The sequence below is a fragment of the Gymnodraco acuticeps genome, unplaced genomic scaffold (genome assembly GCF_902827175.1).
Source record: "Gymnodraco acuticeps unplaced genomic scaffold, fGymAcu1.1, whole genome shotgun sequence".
Classification (NCBI taxonomy): Eukaryota; Metazoa; Chordata; class Actinopteri; order Perciformes; family Bathydraconidae; genus Gymnodraco; species Gymnodraco acuticeps.
Genome location: NW_022991375.1, coordinates 1,618,990 through 1,638,754, shown reverse-complemented (window position 1 = coordinate 1,638,754; position 19,765 = coordinate 1,618,990). Strand labels below are relative to the sequence as shown.

General features: G+C 42.4%; 1 protein-coding gene across 1 annotated transcript in view; it reads right to left on the bottom strand.

The window, feature by feature from the left end:
- Positions 1-3,739: 3,739 nt before the first annotated feature.
- The window catches only part of kcnh8 (potassium voltage-gated channel, subfamily H (eag-related), member 8), a 57,164-nt gene continuing 41,138 nt past the window's right edge, over positions 3,740-19,765 (bottom strand). The window contains exons 10-16 of the mRNA XM_034241037.1: positions 19,399-19,648; positions 14,670-14,884; positions 12,106-12,144; positions 10,741-11,012; positions 10,434-10,549; positions 10,090-10,169; positions 3,740-4,631 (exon numbers count right to left, since the gene is read on the bottom strand). Coding sequence (XP_034096928.1) covers positions 4,071-4,631; positions 10,090-10,169; positions 10,434-10,549; positions 10,741-11,012; positions 12,106-12,144; positions 14,670-14,884; positions 19,399-19,648 — 1,533 coding nt within the window. The 3' untranslated portion in view covers positions 3,740-4,070. The remainder of the gene's footprint in view (positions 4,632-10,089; positions 10,170-10,433; positions 10,550-10,740; positions 11,013-12,105; positions 12,145-14,669; positions 14,885-19,398; positions 19,649-19,765) is intronic.

Here is a 19,765-nt window from a genome sequence, read left to right as displayed (position 1 = left end):
ATCATTATCTCACTTTTTGTTTTTAGCTGTCCCTGAATAGATGAAAAAGGAAGAAAGGCTGCATGACTTCCTTCAGGGTTCATTTTGAAATGCCAGTTTCTCTTGTTATCCTTAAGGATCATCACACGACAGATGACCGGTTGTTCATAGAGAGGAATGCCTTCTCTCTTCTTCTAAAGGAGTCTTGACTTTCTACGGGAACCCTACATCACTGCTACATCAACACAATGGAGGACAATTATTTCCCATGGCTCTACACGGTGATGATGTTCCTATCTGCTGCTTTGAAAATGCCAGGCCACTCTGTGACAGGCGAGCAACAAAGGGGGTGATTTAGCAGCCGTTCCTGTATCCTCTCTTGAAGAGCATATCCAGACCTACACTCCTCGGAGAAGAAACCACCATTAATCTCCACCTCTGACATTCACATTGTTCTGACACCTCTCCAAGCACCCACAACTTGTACCGTAGCACCCAGGGGAGCAGCTCAGACTCATTTATCATACACACACACAAGATGTCCTGCACGCTTCCCCCTCCCTCCATGCTTTAAAGTTTACACCAATGCAAATGTAACCATGTTGGATGTGCAACAGCAGAGGCTGTCTCACCCCGAGTGGAACAGATAAATGTAAAGCCCTTGTTTGGAGAGCTTTGCATGTGTATGGGTGCTCTTCTATATGCAAACTGGCACACACTCGATATATATGCGCACACACACACACACACACACACACACACACACACACACACACACACACACACACACACACACACACACACACACACAATGTGCCCTTGGATCAGCACTGCAGCTCACTCTTTTTTGTTAGCTGGCAGCCAATCAGGTTTCAAGAAGGGCAGAATAGAAACACCTCTCCACAGCTGGCAGATTTCAACATAACTCCATTATGTCCAGGGAGATGAAAGGCGAGAGATGGACAGATTTGTATTACCTGAGAGAGAAGTTCACACCTCCTGCACAGCGATGGAAAATCTGGGGCGAGGGACAAGTGAAGAGGCTCTTTTCACTGGGATAAAGTGCTCATTTGAATGGAAGAGTGAACGTGTGTGTGTGGTCACGCAGCATTTCAGTGTGTATTGAAATGAGTGGACAGAGATGAATAGTTGCTGTATTTGGGTCAGGGCCATCATTCAACAGTGTGAAAAGAGACACACAGCAACAGAGGGAACATGAAACAGTATTTTAAGTATGAAGATGAATGCTCATATATCATCAGTCGAGTCTTTTCATCATTTCCTACTTTAGCATTTTTTTGTTGCACTATTTACCATTTCTTTCCATTTGTCCTCGTCTCCATCCCTTTGAGTCAAACCCAACTTTAATCTAAAATCATAAGTGGTGCGAAACAGGACAGCAACGGTGCAAAAGAGGAAGGCAGATGGGCCTAATGGCAGATTGTGGGACGTGGTGAATAAAAGATGAGCTCGCTAGCAGGTGGATAATATGATGCATAAACAGGCAGGATGGGATTGTGTGTACACCGCTAAATATGGATGGGTCTTCAAGACCCCAGGCTAAATAACAGCATTCCCACAGATGTGCTGGAGGCGCTGCTAAATACACAAATAATAATCCTCAGTACAAACACACTCCCACCCACCTGCAAGTCCCTTCCCAGTAAAACACACACAAAAATGGTCTAAGTGGATAGTATTTTTCTCTAAAAGTATTTCCAAACATTTAAGTTAAGAGAGAACATTGCCACATAACCATAAAGTATATATCACCTGCTTCCCTGCTGATGTATGTATGCAATTCAGACAGATCCAACACTCCTATGAAACACACACACACACACACACACACACACACACACACACACACACACACACACACACACACACACACACACACACACACACACACACACACAGAGAGTGGAGAGCAGCTGCACCTGTGACAGATGTGTCAATGTGATCCTCAGCATGCATACTTACTCAGTTTCCCCCCCGCCCACGTCACCAGTGAGACATGGCGATTGCTGCTCTTTCACCTCACATGAACCGTGGTAACAGAAAACCAAAGAAACACACACACAAAACAAATACACACTACTATAATAAACAATGTGGACAAGCAACAGTCTTGAATGACATCTGGCATTATTAACTTTGTGTGTTTGTGTGTTGCATGTGTTGGTGAGACCAATTTAGGAACTGCTGTTGAATGATTTCAATACAATTCTGCATCATGTCCCCATTAATGAATTATCATAACTTTTGGTTATCCGTTAACGCTTTGACTAACTTGGTCAACAGGTACACTTTTCAATTGACCAAATACTTCCATATACTATACATTCCCATCAGCTACGTCAGCAAATATGATCATGCTTAGTAAAAGTTTAAGCATCTTCATTTAGCATGATAGCATGGTACGTTTTTGAACATCAGCGACACATTGATATTTGTTATGACCAAGAGAAAAATGTGGAATTTGATGGAGGTGAAGATTTTTTTCAGCTGTTTCTGTTGAACAAAAACATAAAACAGGACATAAACAGTCATATTTGTCATTTATTAGCATAACATGTGATTTGTATCTAATAATATCAAAATGTTAAGGGAAAAAGATGTTTAATTACAGTACATTCCATTTGCAGAGAAGCAGAGTCCAACCTACACGGATTCAAAAGAGAACAGTAGATCTGTAGGGACGCAAGTTTGGACCTTTTCCTGGTTTAAGATTGCATTGACTGGTTCCAGCACTGTCACACCTTCATATACAGTAGCATAATTATCTTCCATCCCACACTCTTGCATTCTTTGAGGTAAAAAAATACATTTTTAATATTGATACATTCATAGAAATATAAAAGCGTCTTTACTTCCTTATTGTGCTTTTATGTGGGAATATTGCGTTTGCTCTGAACAGCGTTTGTAACCCTGGGTGACAATCAGAGAAATTGCCTCCATTGTAGACCATGAACCAATTTAGTATTGGTAATTTCCTCCAGGCCACTTCACAACGGCGGCTACTACCTTATCTCAAATCACCCAGTTGTTTAAACTGAGTCGACATCCAGTAAATATGCATCAGTAAATGCCTGGTTCAGCTAAACGATTGAACCTTGTGTCCTTTAAATAGATAGATAAATGGCAAGCTGGATTTCCACAGGGTGACATGCATTATGTTAATGTGTGTCTACAGGCACTACTCAAAAGGCTTGAACGGCATGCAGAGAGCAAGAGAAAGATTAGGAAGGAAGGAGAGAGAGAATGAAAGTTTGTGGAGATAAACACTGGAGAAGAGAAGCAGAGAACGAGTCCCTGCGCTCAGTGCGAGAGACGACAGCAGGGGCTGTGCTGCCTCAGGCATAACATACCCCCTTCATAACCAACCTCTTCCACCCTCCATCCCCCTTTCCCTGAGGGCCAGCTGTAAAGAGCACAATACATCCCATCTCCATCGCCATCCTCACACCATACTGTGCTCCCAGTTTAACCAGCCACACACTGGTACACGCAATCCAGAGCACCGAGCGTGGGTTGAGTGAGCAAGGAGAGAAGGGCTTAAAGGAGAGTAAATGGCAGAGATAGGAGGTTGGGGGAAGGTCGTAAAAAGGCCTCCCCTCTTTGTCTCCATAGTCCACCTCCACCACTCAAGATGCTTTTCATTCTCCAACAAGCTGACCTGAAACCATCACTAGCCAGAAGCAAAAAAAAAAAAGAGAAGGAAAGAAAGAAACAACTCTGTCCTCCTTTGTTTCCCTCATGTCCTCCATTATGGCACCATCCCGCCTCCAGATGAGGGGGTTGGGGGTTGAGCTGCCATCATATAGATCACAACTGACCCAAACCTGTCTAACACTACGTTTCTATAAGGTAAAGCTAACACACCTAAACCTTCTGTGCTTGTTTTCATGCAACAAGATTTTTTTTATTTAACACGTGCCTTTAAAACAAAAGGAATCTGAGTTGCATCGCTACAAACGTCCTCCAATGATATGGGGGACCCCAGTTCATCAGTTTGATGTTCAGAACAGGAACATATCCCATCAGAAATATCCGGGAAATAAATGTTTTGCTGTTTAGATGGAGGGCTGCTACAAACCCTTAGTTGGCTGGTGGTAAGTTACACCAAGTCCTGTTTGAGAACAGCTCTGGTGAGGGTCCTTATCTCCCTCATGTTGTGCAGGTGGGCCGTCTAGAATCGACCTGAAGGAGACAGAAACGCCGTCTTTGTAGGGGGAAACCTCAGGAGAGCTGAGGGGTGAGGACAGTGAATGAGGCTCTGCGATGAAAAGAGAAGGCGAGTTACGAATTAAAGGTGGAGTTGAGCTGGGGATAGCAGGGTACCCAAGCTGGAGGTCTTGTTGTCTATAGATGAGGGGGTCCGCCTGGCAGATGGCACCATGGTGCAGAGGGGCATTGTAAGGAGAAGAGGGGAACGACATGGGCGTGTCTGTCCAGATGGTGGCAGTGTGAGCAGGGGACGGTGGAGGGTAAGCCTGCGGGTGGTGCAGATATGTGAGGTGAGGGGGGGAGCAGTGTGTGGGGCAGACCACCGCAGGCTGAGGGGCTGAGGTCATGAGGGTCTCCATTAGTTGGGCCATTCTCCTCATGACTTGTCCAAGGTCGGACACTTCCCTCCCCAGGCTGCTCACCTGAAAATGAAAAAAACAAACCAATGTTCATTTTGTTTTAAAGAGGAAAGACATTTTGTAATGCTGTTCCCATGTGACATAGGAGGAAAAGAAGTATACATGTACACATTACCAGCTAATTATCTTTAGCAATTTTTATATTTGTTATCACATTTAATGTCTAATCATTTAATGACAGTATTTCTTATTTTCTTATCTTCTTCTTTTACCCCGTATTGTTTTTTTGTATTACTTTTTTTGTATTGAATTGTTGTCTACAGATTTTTTAAGTTTTTGTTACATTTTTCTAAATTATGTTAGCACATCAAAAATAATCTAGTCCTTTGAGGTTTTCAGGTTTGCCACTTGTTGATGGATAGGTTTGATTCTGTCAACACCTCTAGTATCCTGTGGCTTGTATTTCATAACCGTTAAAGTGGAGTTACTAATATATACAGAAGTCACTTTATTTGGTTAATACAGCCTTTCCGGGAAATACTAACTACCAACAACCCAGGGTTTTAAAAAAAAAACATCCTTATGAATTATGTATTTTCAGGTTTTCATTTTGGGTCATAATATTTCCGTCTCATGGCTGCTGTTTAGCAAGTAACATCATGCTGCTATAACTGATCATTACACCGATGGTGGGAGGGGTGATTAGTTCCTCTCTGCACATGGCATGTCCACGGAGGGCACGGCCATGAAGCGCTGCCAACGTGCCATCTGCTTCCACCAGTCTGAGGACTCATGACCATTCATCAGGCCAATCACGCACATCAGTGCCGCTGGAGGAACATCAGCCCTCAGCAGGACACACAGGGGCCGTTTCTCAATCTCGAGGATTCTGGCTTCCAAGCCAATATTTCAAGGATGCTACGTCATCGAGTGCTGCCGAAGTACTGTTCCAATCTCCAGCATACTTGTAATTCCACCGAGGTCTTGGTTTGGGGGAAATTTCGAGGCTGCACATGGGAAGACTTCACTTCCTTAAAATCCCCACAATGCTTTGCGCACGGACCAATTTCAAAAACCCTTGCGGAGAATGGCTGAACCGACGCAGCACACATTTAAATGTAAGTATGTAGTGGCGTAGAACATGTGTTGGTAAATATGTTACTTTGTTACATTTGTTTGTGAAAGTAAAGCAAGTTCATAATTAGATAGACATCCTGAGGTATTTATTTTCGGTACAGTTTATGTTGAAACCGTTAGAGAGAGTAGCACACTTGTTAGCCTGTTCCATTCTTCTTTGTTTTCTAAGCCGTGGCTTGGAAGTATACTTGCTTTGTTTCTGACGGAAGTGACTTGGAAGTACGCAACGACCAAGCCAGCATCCTCGAGATTGAGAAACGGCCACTATTTCAAGTATACTACGTTATCGAGTGGCGCCGAAGGACTGTTTAAATGCATGTTAAATGCCCAGCATTCTGCGCCATATGACGTAGTATACTTGAAATAGTTGCTCTGCAGCATGTGTACTTGCGATTGAGAAACGGCCCGTGGCTATACATGATCATTATAGTTATAAATAAATAAGAGAATAGATGAAAAACAGGTATAAAATACTATATGACAGTACAAAAGTTGTTATTAATAAACAAGAATACAGTTTAAAAGGGGAGTGATTTGTAAAATATCCATAAATAAAAAGAAAATCTGCTTACAGTTCTGTTTCATATGGGTGTTGAGAGATGTATCCATAGATCTCCTAATGTTGCTCTCAAAGTGCACCAGATTGATGCTTTTAACTTCAATATTAAAAACAAAAAATCTTCCCGGGGGAGCATGCCCCCGGACCCACCGAGAGGAGGTTAGGTCAACCTCCCACTTAAATCATGTTCACATGGATAGGAAACTAAATACAGTTGCACACATCTTGTGTCCATATATGTCTGTTTTGGTGGTCATGCCACAACTGTGCATGCATGCGCGAGTCATAGTCAGTGTCTGCATGTGGGGGGGGGGGCGCCAGCTAAAATCTTGCCTAGGTCAGGGCCGGCCATGTGCAATTTCATTTCATTCAGCTGACGTTTTTACCCAAAGTGACTTACAATAAGTGCAATAAACCATGATGATCCAAACTGTGTACAACAAAAAAAGTGTACAAATAAGCCAAGCCATTGTCAGTGCTTGTGCAATAGTTTCTAATGGGCTGAACTCCTAAGTGATATTTTTTTTTGGGAGAAGGTACAAGCAAAACAGGTGGGTTTTCAGTTTGCAACAGACGATCTGTAGCCATCCTACACATTTGTGGCCAAGATAGCTAACATGGACACAATGTGCAATAGAAAACGAGTTACAAACCCATTGTATTCTTATTAAATAGCCACATGTACAGTACATTGATATCCTTCAATATCAAGCTTCTTTGACCAATGACTCCCACACAATACTTTAAACAGATACAACATTCTACTCCTTCTTTCACAATTCCTCCATACCTCCCGTCTCTCTGGCTCCCTGGACTGGGTGTAAGATCTGCCTCTGATAAAAATAGAAAATCTGAGAGCGACAGGACAGTCTAATCTGACACGCTGTCAACATGATTCCAGTACTCCCACCTCAGAGACAACCCTCTTTGGAGTTTGTCAGAAAAAACAGCAAAAAGCGAGGATCAGAACTCACTGCTGCTACAGGTACATGTCTACCCCCAAAGATAAAAGCATCATTACCATTTAATACCAGAGTTATACAAAATAACTGGAGACCAAAACAGCGCTGAAAGAAATAGTAAATATTGCCATCGTACTCCTCAGGTGGCTAAATAACTGCTGAAGTGTCTGTTAGATATGTGAGGAGATGATACAAACATGCTGTTCTGCTTCTCCCAAGTGGCCTACAAATGAAATAGCATGTGCTGTTTCATTTTATTTCTTACTGTTCGTTTAGTAATGTAGGTCACTGCTGCTGTGCATATGAGTGTGTACCGACGTCTCCTTCTTAAGTGTATTCTTTGGCACCATAAGTGCGCTTACTCAGACTCTTAACACAACGCTCTATTCTTCCAGCTCTCCTTATGATTTCAATGACTCGGCATAGGGCCTCTCTTTACCTATAAAGCTGCATTCATCTGCCACAAGAACGCTCCGGGTTAAAGGGTAAAGACGAGAGGTCGTAGAGCGGGACAGAGTTTATGCCGTTTTCACACGTTTTGTTGTTAATTAAAATGCTGCCACTTTTCTGTGTTCCGGGTCAGAGCGAGCAAAGACATTAACCTCTCCAGTTGTGTTGTTCGGCTCTCATGTTTAAAATTGCCGTTTGTGATTTTCTATTCCCAGGTACGGAAACAGGTCTCCAAAGGTCGTTGTCACATTATGTTCACTGAAAGAGTTGGCACTGTTGTTGAATCAAAAATAACACTTCCATGCAGAAAATGTGGCAGATTCTGTTTCACATTTTGTGAAGTGCCGTCTAGTGGATTTCTACCCACAGATGAGTTATCACAATTGCATCTGTAGTGGAACATTAACTGATCCATGAGAACATGGGCATGAGGTAGTACTGAATCACACTGTTTGGAACAATACATCTCTTTTTTGAAAATCATGTGACATTTTTGCGCCATAATAGCCCCATATATTTTTGATAAGGTGTGTTTTTGCAGGAAGCAGATGGGGTTTAAACCAACACCCATTTTGTATCTCCTCAGTAGATGGATCCAAGTGAGGATTAACAACCTACAAGACCATGCTGGGAGACTTCCTGAGTTTCCCACAGAGGCACAGAATGGACAACAGAGCCAGCATGTACAACTGTGAAGATGCTATGCCATTGTTTAACACTCTTTCTTTTTCTCTCGCTCTTGCTTTTTGTTTCTTCTCATAATTGTATGTGCCTCTCCTTCTTTTCCCCTCCATTTCCCTCTACTTCTCTCTCTCTGCCTCTATCTGCTCGTCCCAGGAGACAGACTGAGGCTTAGCGGGAGGAAGCAAACACTCCTCCTCACCTGCCAAAAGTCTAATGTCAATTTAGCCACCCGCCAATCAAAACCATAGGATACAGCATGAGAGTGTGCGTGAGTCTGGGTGGACAGATTATTTCAAGCTGGACAATAAACCTCTAAAGTCCATAAAACCAAATGTGATACAATGAATCTGACAAGGCCCCACTATGTCTGGTGTAGAACAAAATAGAAAAGAAACTCTGCAGGATTCCCTCCAGTACACTACAGTGGCAAATTAAAGTGGAAGTATCATGAAAAAGACAATTTAATTCAACAAGCACTTCAGATTTGGCTTCCCTTAATAATTTAGATGCAGGTTTATTAGAATATACCACATCTGAGTATCTCCATATCTAACATATTTTTCTAGTTAGCCAATCAGATCCGACTGGGCTTTTTGGGGTTTCACAGAGAGGTTGATTAAAGGTATGTTCAGGAAGAGAGTATCCGAAAAGCACAAACATTTAAGCATGTAAACTGTTCTAGAAGAATTCCAAAATGCACAAACATGAACCTGAGAATGAGTATAACAAGCGTGTCCCTTTTAAATGTAAGATTCATTAACCATACAAGTAGGTTTTAGATACATACCAAATATATATATATACCTTTTCTGTAAGTCCTCTTCATAACAGTCATGAAAACTCTACGATCTTTCCACAATGTCTCATCCATATATGAAACAAACAAGCGTTGTTTAAAGTGGACCTATCATGCTATATTTGAATAATATATTGTAGGGCCATACCTATAAAACTTCACAGACATGTTTTACATGTCTGTGAAGTTTTATTTTCAAAATACCAAACAGATCATGCATTTTAGCCATGCCTGATTTCGCTCTATTTGCTCTATTCCAGCCCTGTCTTCACAAGGGCTGATTCTGTGGCAAATGAGCTGCAGCTGACCTCGCCCCCCTGCAAAGGAGGGGGGCGAGGCATGAGCGTCATGTTACCATGCTGTTACCATGCCACGGCAACCCCTCATTCCCCTGATAGGTGGAGAGTTGCCCATATAGGCGGAGCACCCCGTTTCTGACGTCAGAATAATTTCAAATCTGTATCAGTCTGTATCAGCTCCGTTGCAGCCCCGTTTTTAGAGATTTGGGTATGGAGGAAAAGAGAGAGGGTTGTGTTTTCTGACACTTGGTGAGTTCCCTGACACACCGGGGACACATATTCCTGTATAAAAGACGTACAAAAGTGCATTTTGAATGATAGGTCCCCTTTACAGTATTTACTTTAAACAATGCTTGCTTTATTACATCTCTCAATCCGTTCATCTGTCTTGCATGACTTGCTGATATAGCCATATGGTAAATTCTCACCTGAGCCCACCCGTCTCTCTGACTCATTGTCATTCCTTCTGTCTCTCTCTATACTCACCCCCACACGGACACACACGGACACACACACACACACACACACACACACACACACACACACACACACACACACACACACACACACACACACACACACACACACACACGGACACACACGGACACACACACACACACACACACACTCCTACCTGCTGGTCTAGGTGTTGCAGTTGTCCTCTCGTCTCCTCTGCTTTAGCTGCTAACTCTGCCGTGCTGATCTGCAGAATATCTGTGACACAAAATCACAAGTTACAAACCACTTCAAGTGCTGAATTAGATCTTCAAATATACACCGAGCAGGTATTGCATCGGATGAAGACTATATGAATTAACAGTAAGTACACATTCACATTAATCACCCTCACTATACAACTTTGAAGTAGGGATTTTAATGGAAGATTTGTTCGCTTCCCAGCTGGGAGTTGACGGGATTGTAAATGGTATTTGGAAATATTTAAGCGGTATATTGCTGAGTACTGTAGGATGGGAGGACCTGTGGCAGATGCTGGAGCACCGGTTGGTTCACTGACAGGACAAACCCGCCCGGTAGAGAAAGGGAAAACCAGGGAACCCTCCATCCCCTCACTGTCTTCAGTGCCATCTACTATCCTAGAGACACAAATATGTGTGAAGTAAAGCAAATATGTTATTAGATGATGTAATAAGTGATTAGTTATATGGTTATTATTGTTAAGTTGCCATATTGTACAATTTCTAAAACAAAAAATTGACAGAAATCGACCTGCAACAGACACAAGCTGTAGGAGGCAGACAGACAAATCAATGGCGATCAATCCCACCTGGGGCTAAGGCTGGATGGGTCTAAAGTGGTGAGAGTTATTCCCTGGATCTTCCTCTGGGACCTCCTGGGCTGCTCGGTGGTTTTCTGGCTGGATCGGCTCAGCAAAGTCTTCCCTCCCGTGTCCCCGAGGTTCACCACCTGGTTTCGCTCCGATGACACAGAGAGGGCTTTGTCTTCCTCCTCCACCTCCTCATCTTCCTCATGTTCCTCCTGTGCCTCTATGATGGGTAGAAAGCCCTGACCCACTCGTCCGTTCCTTTTCAGCACAGTCTGAAAACAAAATAATTTAAAAACTCATGAAAAGAATAACAACTAATATACATTGCTTGTAATTTGAAAACATTTTGAAATACATCCTTTGAGTGTGGATGCTAGGAGAACCTTTGCTGATTATTCTACAATCTTTCTGCTGACATTAAAATGTACATATGTCCATGCTGATTTACTCCATCTGAAGCATCAGCCTTGATGAGGAGACAATACAATAAGTATTGTGTGTCACAGCAAATTTCGACACCTCATTTTTTCTGCTTCCTCTGAAGATGCTGAATATGCTAAGCTGTGTTTGAACTGCTATACCATGACCCTGAAATACACAGAGGTGTATTTTAAAACGTAAGCAATCCTCTTATGACTTATAAGTGCAAAAAACAGACCACTCAGCTGCTTTTAAGAGTGACACATTTGACCAAAATCAACATTTTAGACTGAACGTGTGACCTTCAGTGTAATGACGGCAGCACAGGTGAACTCTGACAGCGGCCATGTGTCCTCTTTCGGTCAAGGGTCTTCAGTTGTGCAAAATTGCATAAGCTGATCAACCAAATAAATAAGGTCCACAGTGACCTATTGATCAACGACACACGACCCGACTCGATCAGAGGACGCAAACATCACAAGAGGTTAACGGCTCCGGAAGGTGAATTGATTTTTTTTGAAATATCTGACTACAGATTATTATATTGTATTACAGTGCAGCTTCTCAAAATTCAAAGAGCATTTCATCACCACCCTCTATTCTGAGGAATGTCTTAATGACCCCTGTGCAGAATTGATCCTTCATCTACCAAAAAATCTCTTGAGTGATTGAGTCCATTATCAGTGATGGAGGTCTAGTGCCGGCCGGGTCGCCCCGGAGACTTTTCATAGCGATAGAAAAATCAATCCGTGGTTTAACATTACATTTCATTATTTTCCAATGCAGGCTGATTAAGTTGCAGGCTGGTATAAACAAACATGATGAGGTGATACACGTCTGACAAGTCTTTCAATGAATGGTACCCATCTCAACCGGGCATATTACCTTTAGATTATTGATCATCAATCAATGTTTAAGTGTGCTAAAGTGCTTGCAGTAAGTTACCTGAGTATCCAGAGTTGTTGTGGTCAGTCTGGCCTTAACCTGGAAGAGAAATATACAGAAAATGAACTGCAAGGAAAAAGCAATCAAGACGTCGCCTTCCTTTTCTCGGTTTTAACACTGAGGAGCTTTTTTCACAATGTTCAGCTGTCATTTAAAAAAAAAAAGCCTGTCCCAAGAAGAGTATATGGCTCATCTCATGGTGATTCAATGATGGAAAATGATTCACCTTGATACAGCCATGTTTTTGTTGTTGTTGTGCTCTTATGTAGTGCAGTAATACCCGAGCAATCTCAACCTCTCGGGAACAAACACATCATCCATCCTGAGCTGCCTCTTTCCTCCCGTCTTCATTTTATCTCCACTCAGTCCTGAGGTTCGGGACTGCACCTCTGCACATTAGGTGGACTAAAAGCCCTGTGGCAAGTAGTGTGTGTGTGTGTGTGTGTGTGTGTGTGTGTGTGTGTGTGTGTGTGTGTGTGTGTGTGTGTGTGTGTGTCAGTGGGCCAGTGGTGTATGGGCTGGCGAGACAGAAACACCTGAGTGTAATTACAGCATATAGCAATAGAGCTTCTCCAAGTGCCCTGACTATTTTTGCCCTCTTTCTCTCTCTCGGACAAGTATACACTTTTCTTTAGTGCTTTTTTGCCCTTGGTTTCTCCAGACAGCCTCAAAATCCATTTCTTCATACCTCACCAAACTACAGTCCTTCTTGCCTTCCTCGTTCCTCTTACCCTACCCATCAGTCATTCTTGCATACTATTACTGTACTTTCATTATACAGAGAAATAAGCAAGTATGAATAACATACTTATCATGCATTGCAGTACTAAGGGCTCATTTACTTTTGGGTGTTTTCTCAATAAAATAATAAATAAATCAGGAACTATCAGGGTTTATAAATACTATAACCAGTGGCGAACCGTCAGGGCCTTCAAGGTATTCAGAGAATACCCTGGAACATTCAGATAAAACAAACAAAAATTCGATTTAATTATATTAATAAAATGTAATAAAATGTATATACAATGAATACATGAGAATCGTATCTGTGTTGTTGATCTGTAATATTACAGTGTTACGTTGATTTGTTTTTCCTTCTCGGACCATGCACTATGCATTTCAGTGGTTTTGTGTTAGAAAAGAAAGCAACCAATCAGATCTTGTTCTGGGTCTCTGGGTAGAATATCCTTCAACCAAGGTATTCTACATCCTTGATTGAATGCCCGGGCCGTTGCACTGAATGAGAGCGTACGTTTGGACTGACAGTTTGATCAACCAATCATATATTGATTTGTAGCCAATGAGCGTGTTCTTTCAGAGTTCTCCTCGGTTCCAGGGTACTCTAGAAGGCCCGCTAGTTAACTGGCTCGAGACAGAGGATCTGAATGAGACGAAGCAATTCATGCCGTTTTATTGTTTTTAACGTTGAAATGACAAGTGCAACAGGTGAAGGTGAAGTTGTTGCGGAATTGTTGTGAGTACCCTTTTCAAGACGACAATTCAGTGAAAAGACGGACATTATCATGCCGTGGAGGGGGGCGGGGGGTGTGTGTGTCTACAGAAGGTCCAGTTGTGATAGACACGGTTCGCCACTGATTATAACAAGGGTAAACATCCTATAAAAAGTCAAAAATACAATTTTGCGGAGACATGTTTGGAAAAATGTGTTTTTTTACTATTTCTTTAAAGGTCCCATATAATGAACATCCACTTTTTCATGTCTGTTATACATAAATATGTGTCCCCTCTGCATTAAGAGATTCTGAAAGTCTCTCTCTTTCTGTCCTGATCCATCCATATAAAAACCTGCCTGAAAATTAGCTGAACATTTGCATCACACGTAATCTACAGTGACAATTGTCCTCTTGCAGCATGAAAACTAAACACTTTTAACTAGGGATAAGGTCTCATAAGGAAATGTAATCAAGATGAAAGCCAGTTTGAAGGATCTGATACTTTTAAAGAATGCTGTGGATTATGTGGTGAATATCTGCAAAGACAACACACCTCAGACAAACTATAATTAAAGACAGCTGCATCTTTGACATTTAGGATAAATACTTAAAGTGGACCTATCATGCTATATTTGAAACATATATTGTAGGGCCATACCTATATAAAACATGTCTGTGAAGTTTTTTTTTCAAAATACCAAACAGATCATGCATTTTAGCCATGCCTCATTTCGCTCTATTTGCTCTTTTCCAGCCCTGTTTTTGCAAGGGCTGATTCTGCTTTTGTGGCAGACTACAGCGCCACTTACAGGCCTGGCATATGTACTACAGCGTCTCCAGCGCTTTCGAGCGGACTCTCATTCCCATGATAGGTGGAGAGTTGCCCATATAGGCGGAGCACCCCTTTTCTGACGTCAGAACAATTCAAATAATAATCAGCTCCGTTGCAGCCCCGTTTTTAGAGATTTGGGTACGGAGGAAAAGAGAGAGGGTTGTGTTTTCTGACACTTGGTGAGTTCCCTGACACACCGGGGGGGGGGGGACATATTCATGTATAAAAGACGTACAAAAGTGCATTTTGCATGATAGGTCCCCTTTAAATGGACTTACGTGCGTCTCCTGCCCCTCCCTCAGATTGTATGTGAGGTCCTGCTGGATGTCCTGGACGAAGTTGTGTGAGTATTCAGGGTAGAGGTCCAACACCTCGTACAGCCCCTTCAGGTTCAAACACTGCAGGTCACAGTAGGTCAGAGCTTTCACGTCTGCGTTGGTTTTTATCACTCGGTCATCTAAGGACAGGTTCGCCCCGATCAGGTCGCCTTTACCTGTTCAGAGAGGGAGTGGCAGGTCAGAGAAAGGGGCACATAAACATGTTGTTTATTCTCTGGAAAAAGGTGTTAGGATGCAGAGTTTCTAATGCAGTCTGTATCATGTTTCAGACCTTCCATTTAATAAAGAGCTTTTCAAGAGTTTGGAGTGTGTGAAAGTTATTAGATCAGATTGATGCGAGGTGCTCATCTGTACCTTTCCCTGACCTTTGATCTCACTGCAGGCTCATAAAACAAACATGAACAAAAGGAAATAAAAAGAAGGTGTACTGTAGGTGGTATTAAAAGTAAGAATGTATTTAAAAAGTCATTAATGTCGGCTAATGACGTCTTTTAGAGGTTATTCTTGAGTTTGGTCTATCTCTTTTTCAGGAACAAACATACAAAAACAAAAGGAAATACAACTGGCCTTAAAATGGTCATTCCAACATTATTGAAGGAACTTTGGATGTCTTTAACTTCTTCATCATCTACTTCTTGCAGCTATTTTTACCAGAAAGAAAAGCGAGGAAATAACCTTAATTGTCACAGCTTTTTTTATCCTCTACATCACACATGTCAAACTCAAGGCCCGCGGGCCAAATCCCGTGGTGGATTTAATTTCGGCCCGCACAATGCACGATCATTTCTAATTACTATTAGATCTGGCCCGCCGGTATATTGCACGCACACCTTCACTCAATCCTGAGGGTTTCCTCCGCTCAGAGCCTGAGCCCAAACATTGATGAACTTGCACCCAAGATGAGATGCCAAGTATCTGCTTGAGCTAGCTTCACAGAGCAGCAAACTGAGTTTCAATGTTTCCTTTTGCACTTTTTCTCTCACGACAACAGGGCATGTTTGGTTTTTTCTTTGAGGGAAATAGTTTTTTTGAAGCTGTTGTTGGCCTGTGGAAAAATCTAATCATAAGAAATGACTCCGGAAAATCTGCAGATAGAGCCATAAGAAATGAATGCAACTGATTATTTAATGTGTAATGTTGTTTTTATAGGCAATCATTTAAGCTTTGTTAGTTCCAGGTTTAATCTGTGCAATAAGTTCATTTCAATACGTTTTGCAATAAACATTGAACCAGTCCGGCCCTTGACTAGTACCCATTTTTTTATTTTGGCCCACTGTGTATTTGAGTTTGACACCCTGCTCTACATTAACACTAATGTCCGTTTCCAATCAACGGTTACCACCACTTGTTGCATGATTTAAAAATTATAAGCAGAAATAGTAATCTGAATGCAGAGTTGAAAAAGTAGAATGGTTGGGAAGCCAATCATTAATCTTTACATTAAAAACAAAATTAAAACACGATTCAGTAGACTGACTAAACAAATATATATGTTTAGTCTGTGACACACTTTCACTCTTTAGGTGTTTTGAATGACGTGATGCCGACAGCAGTTTCCTGTTCTCTTCATTCTTAAAGTACGGAGCTGTGCGGAGTACCACATTAGTGTTAATGCCCCTTAAGCATTGATAAAATATTCATTATGGTAATTGAGAACTGTGAACGCTGCTCAATGACACTGAGGCTGATGGAGCGGCAGTCGTGACAGTTCTTATTCTCCCCCTCCCTCGCTCACTACATCCCCCCTTCCTCTTTCTCTCTCGGGCCACTCCTTTACAGCTCAGCCAGTTTCTAGATTCCTGCTTCATCCATTTCTTCTTTACTGCCTCTTTCCTTCCCTTCCTTCTATCATCCTTGTTTTTTTTCCTTCATTACTTTTTTCCTGCTTTGTGTATTATGTCCTTTTTGTTTTATTATTTCCTCCCTATCTTTCCCCGTTTTTCTCGCTAGCTTTGTTTCGTTCTTCCTCACTTCCATTCCTCTTTTCCTTCCTTCTTTATTTACCCCCCATTTTCCTTTCCCCCTTTCCATTGTTCCTTCTTTCTTTTTGAATGTTTTTTCCTTGCTCTCTTTACTTCAGCTTTGGTACATTTTCTCCCTGTTTCCCTTCCTTTCTGCATTTTGTATTTAACTTCCATTCTTCCTTTGCACCAATTCCTCATGCTCATTCCTTAATTCCTTACTGATTTGCTCTATCCTCCCCGTCCTTAGATTTTATTTCCTTATTTTCATCTTGTTGGTTAATTTCTTTGAGCAAGTTTTCCCTCTTTCCTTTCCCACCTTACCTCATCGAAAGGGTGTTCACCAACAATTTCTCCCCACCCTCTCATGACTTTAAATCTAGCCTCTCACTCTCCACGAGGAGGTACCGAGTTGTGGCTGCAGACTTGTAGTATCACAAGGAAGTCCACAGAGAAAGAGAAACCGCTTTTTTCTCCTTCAGTCAAGACACTCAATGTCAGCCTGACCCTCTGCAAAGTCAGTAGACACACACACACACACACACACACACACACACACACACCACACACACACACACACACACACACACACACACACACACACACACACACACACACACACACAAAAACCACTCTGTACACCAGTAAACAATTCCACCTACTCTTTTCACACACAGGCCCAAACATATGCTAACTTTTTTTTAACAGGAGAAACAAGCAAGAATAGAAAGCAAAAGCAAACAATGGACGGACACACACGGGGAGAGAGAGACACACACGATAACAGAGTTAGAGAAAAAGATTGTACTGCCCCGACAGAGACTTACTGATGAATGCAGGTCCAGATTCAGATCTTTCCCGCTAACTCTCACTGAGTCACACACACACACACACACACACACACACACACACACACACACACACACACACACACACACACACACACACACACACACACACACACACACACACACACACACACACACACACACACACACACACACACACACACACACACACCAGATTGGTCTATAACTCTGTGTCATGAAGGTCAGATAGCAAAAGCCATTAAGGTCACTCTGTACAAGAGGTTGTGCTGCACAGCAGATGTTAGTAGTTGGAAATACACCCAGACAGAGTTTCCATCTTGTTGCAGATTCGTTCTGCACCAACAGTCTTTTTACTTCACCCCTACATCTTTTATAAAATGCGTGTGCATAGGTTTTGAATGGGAAATCTCCACACTCAAAAGCAGGTGCAGGTTGGACTTACATTTTGGAAAACCCTCCTGCTGTTTTTAAAGAGCAGTCCTTTCTTTTATCCTTCTATAAATTAATTTATTTTATCTTTCATTATACAACTTCACACAATGGCTCTTTCTATAAATAATGATAATCATTATAATGCTATGAATAAAGAAACCCAAAAATATGTTCTTAGTTTGGGCGGAATTGCAGCTTTAACAATTGTTTTGGACGTTATTTAGAAGCCAACTTCTATTTTAGCATCGCAGCCATCTGGAATTGCTGATTTCAGGGTTATCCCACTAGACACACGTTTCAAGTATTTATATTATGTTTCTGTGGTCGAAACTGGCAGCTCATATTGTAATGATATGCTCCCTTAGCAAACCAAACATTCATTTAACACTGCGGATAAAAAAGTAATAATGTGTCCTTGGGTACTGTGTCAAAAGTGAATTCAACCATAGCTTTCATGCACTGGACCAGACAGCACTGAACTGGCCTTGACTAGATGGAGCTGAAATGACCTGACTCCGGTGAATTGGACTGATGAAATGGGCTGGACTGAACTGGAAAACACAGATTAAACTGGACAGGACTGAATTACAATGCTGAACAAAAGACTTGACCATACTTGGCTGGACATCTCCAGACTGGATTGACTTAACCAGTATAGGGAATTGGACGATCATGTGGTGTTCTGAATGGTATACACATGCTATAGAATATATACTATATCACAATCTGCAGTGGCTGAATTGTCTGTTTTAACATGTCTGCCAGCTCACTTAATTATAACGAAGCATCAGTTAAGAATCTATCTTCCCCATTTTGTGTGCTCTTTAGACTCTCACTGCTTGAGCATATCGTTGAGAAAATGGCATGCAACTATTTTATTGGAGTTTATAACAAAAAGGCTCTGAAGGTTTGCTGTAGACACTAACAATGGGCTCATTTGGGTCCGGCAGTGGCTCAGTCAGTAGGGGCTTGGACTGTGAGCCGTAGGGTCGCCGGTCCAAGTCCCCGACTAGACCTAAAATATGGAGTGTGGACTGCTACTTGGAGAGGTCCCAGTTCACCTCCTGCCCTGCCGTGGTGCCCTTGAGCAAGGCACCGGACATCCCCCTCCCCCCCACTCCCATTGCTCCCCGGGCGCTGTACAATAGCTGCCCACTGCTCCTAGTACTAGACTCCTGGTACTAGGATGGGTTAAAAGCAGAGAACACATTTCACTGTGTGTGCTGTGTGCTCTGCATGTGTGACTATTAAAGAGGGTTTCATCCCTCCGATTGTATCTTCTATTTGCAGATTTAGCTTCATCGCAATGAGCCGCACAAAGATTTATTATGTAGCCTGCTGCTAGGAATTTCTTTGCAAAACTATAATGGTGACACAGAGGGGTTCTTGCTCCTTCTTCACAGACAAACACCACACTCTCCATCCCATCCCTGTCTTTCATCGTACCCAGGATGGCCAGCACCATGCCGTCTTTCAGCACCTCCATGGACCCGGAGCAGACGAAGAAGATGGCTTGGAGAGCGTCCCCCTGACGGAGGAGGTACTCTCCAGGAGCGCAGAAGGAAGTCTTGATGTGGAGTGACAAGGAGCGAAGGCAGCCGCGACTGGCCGAGGTGAACAGCGACAGCTCCAGGATCTCCTTGTTAAGGTGCATGGTGATGTCGGAGCGCAGCTCGTCCGGGAAGTCCTTCAGCAGCTGTGAAGAGGATGGGAGGGTAGGATAGAGAGAGAGTGAGAGTAAATCACGACAGCTGTGAAAGCACAGCCATACTGCAACTCAGTGATTACTTTGTCTGCCTTGGTTGCCTTTTAT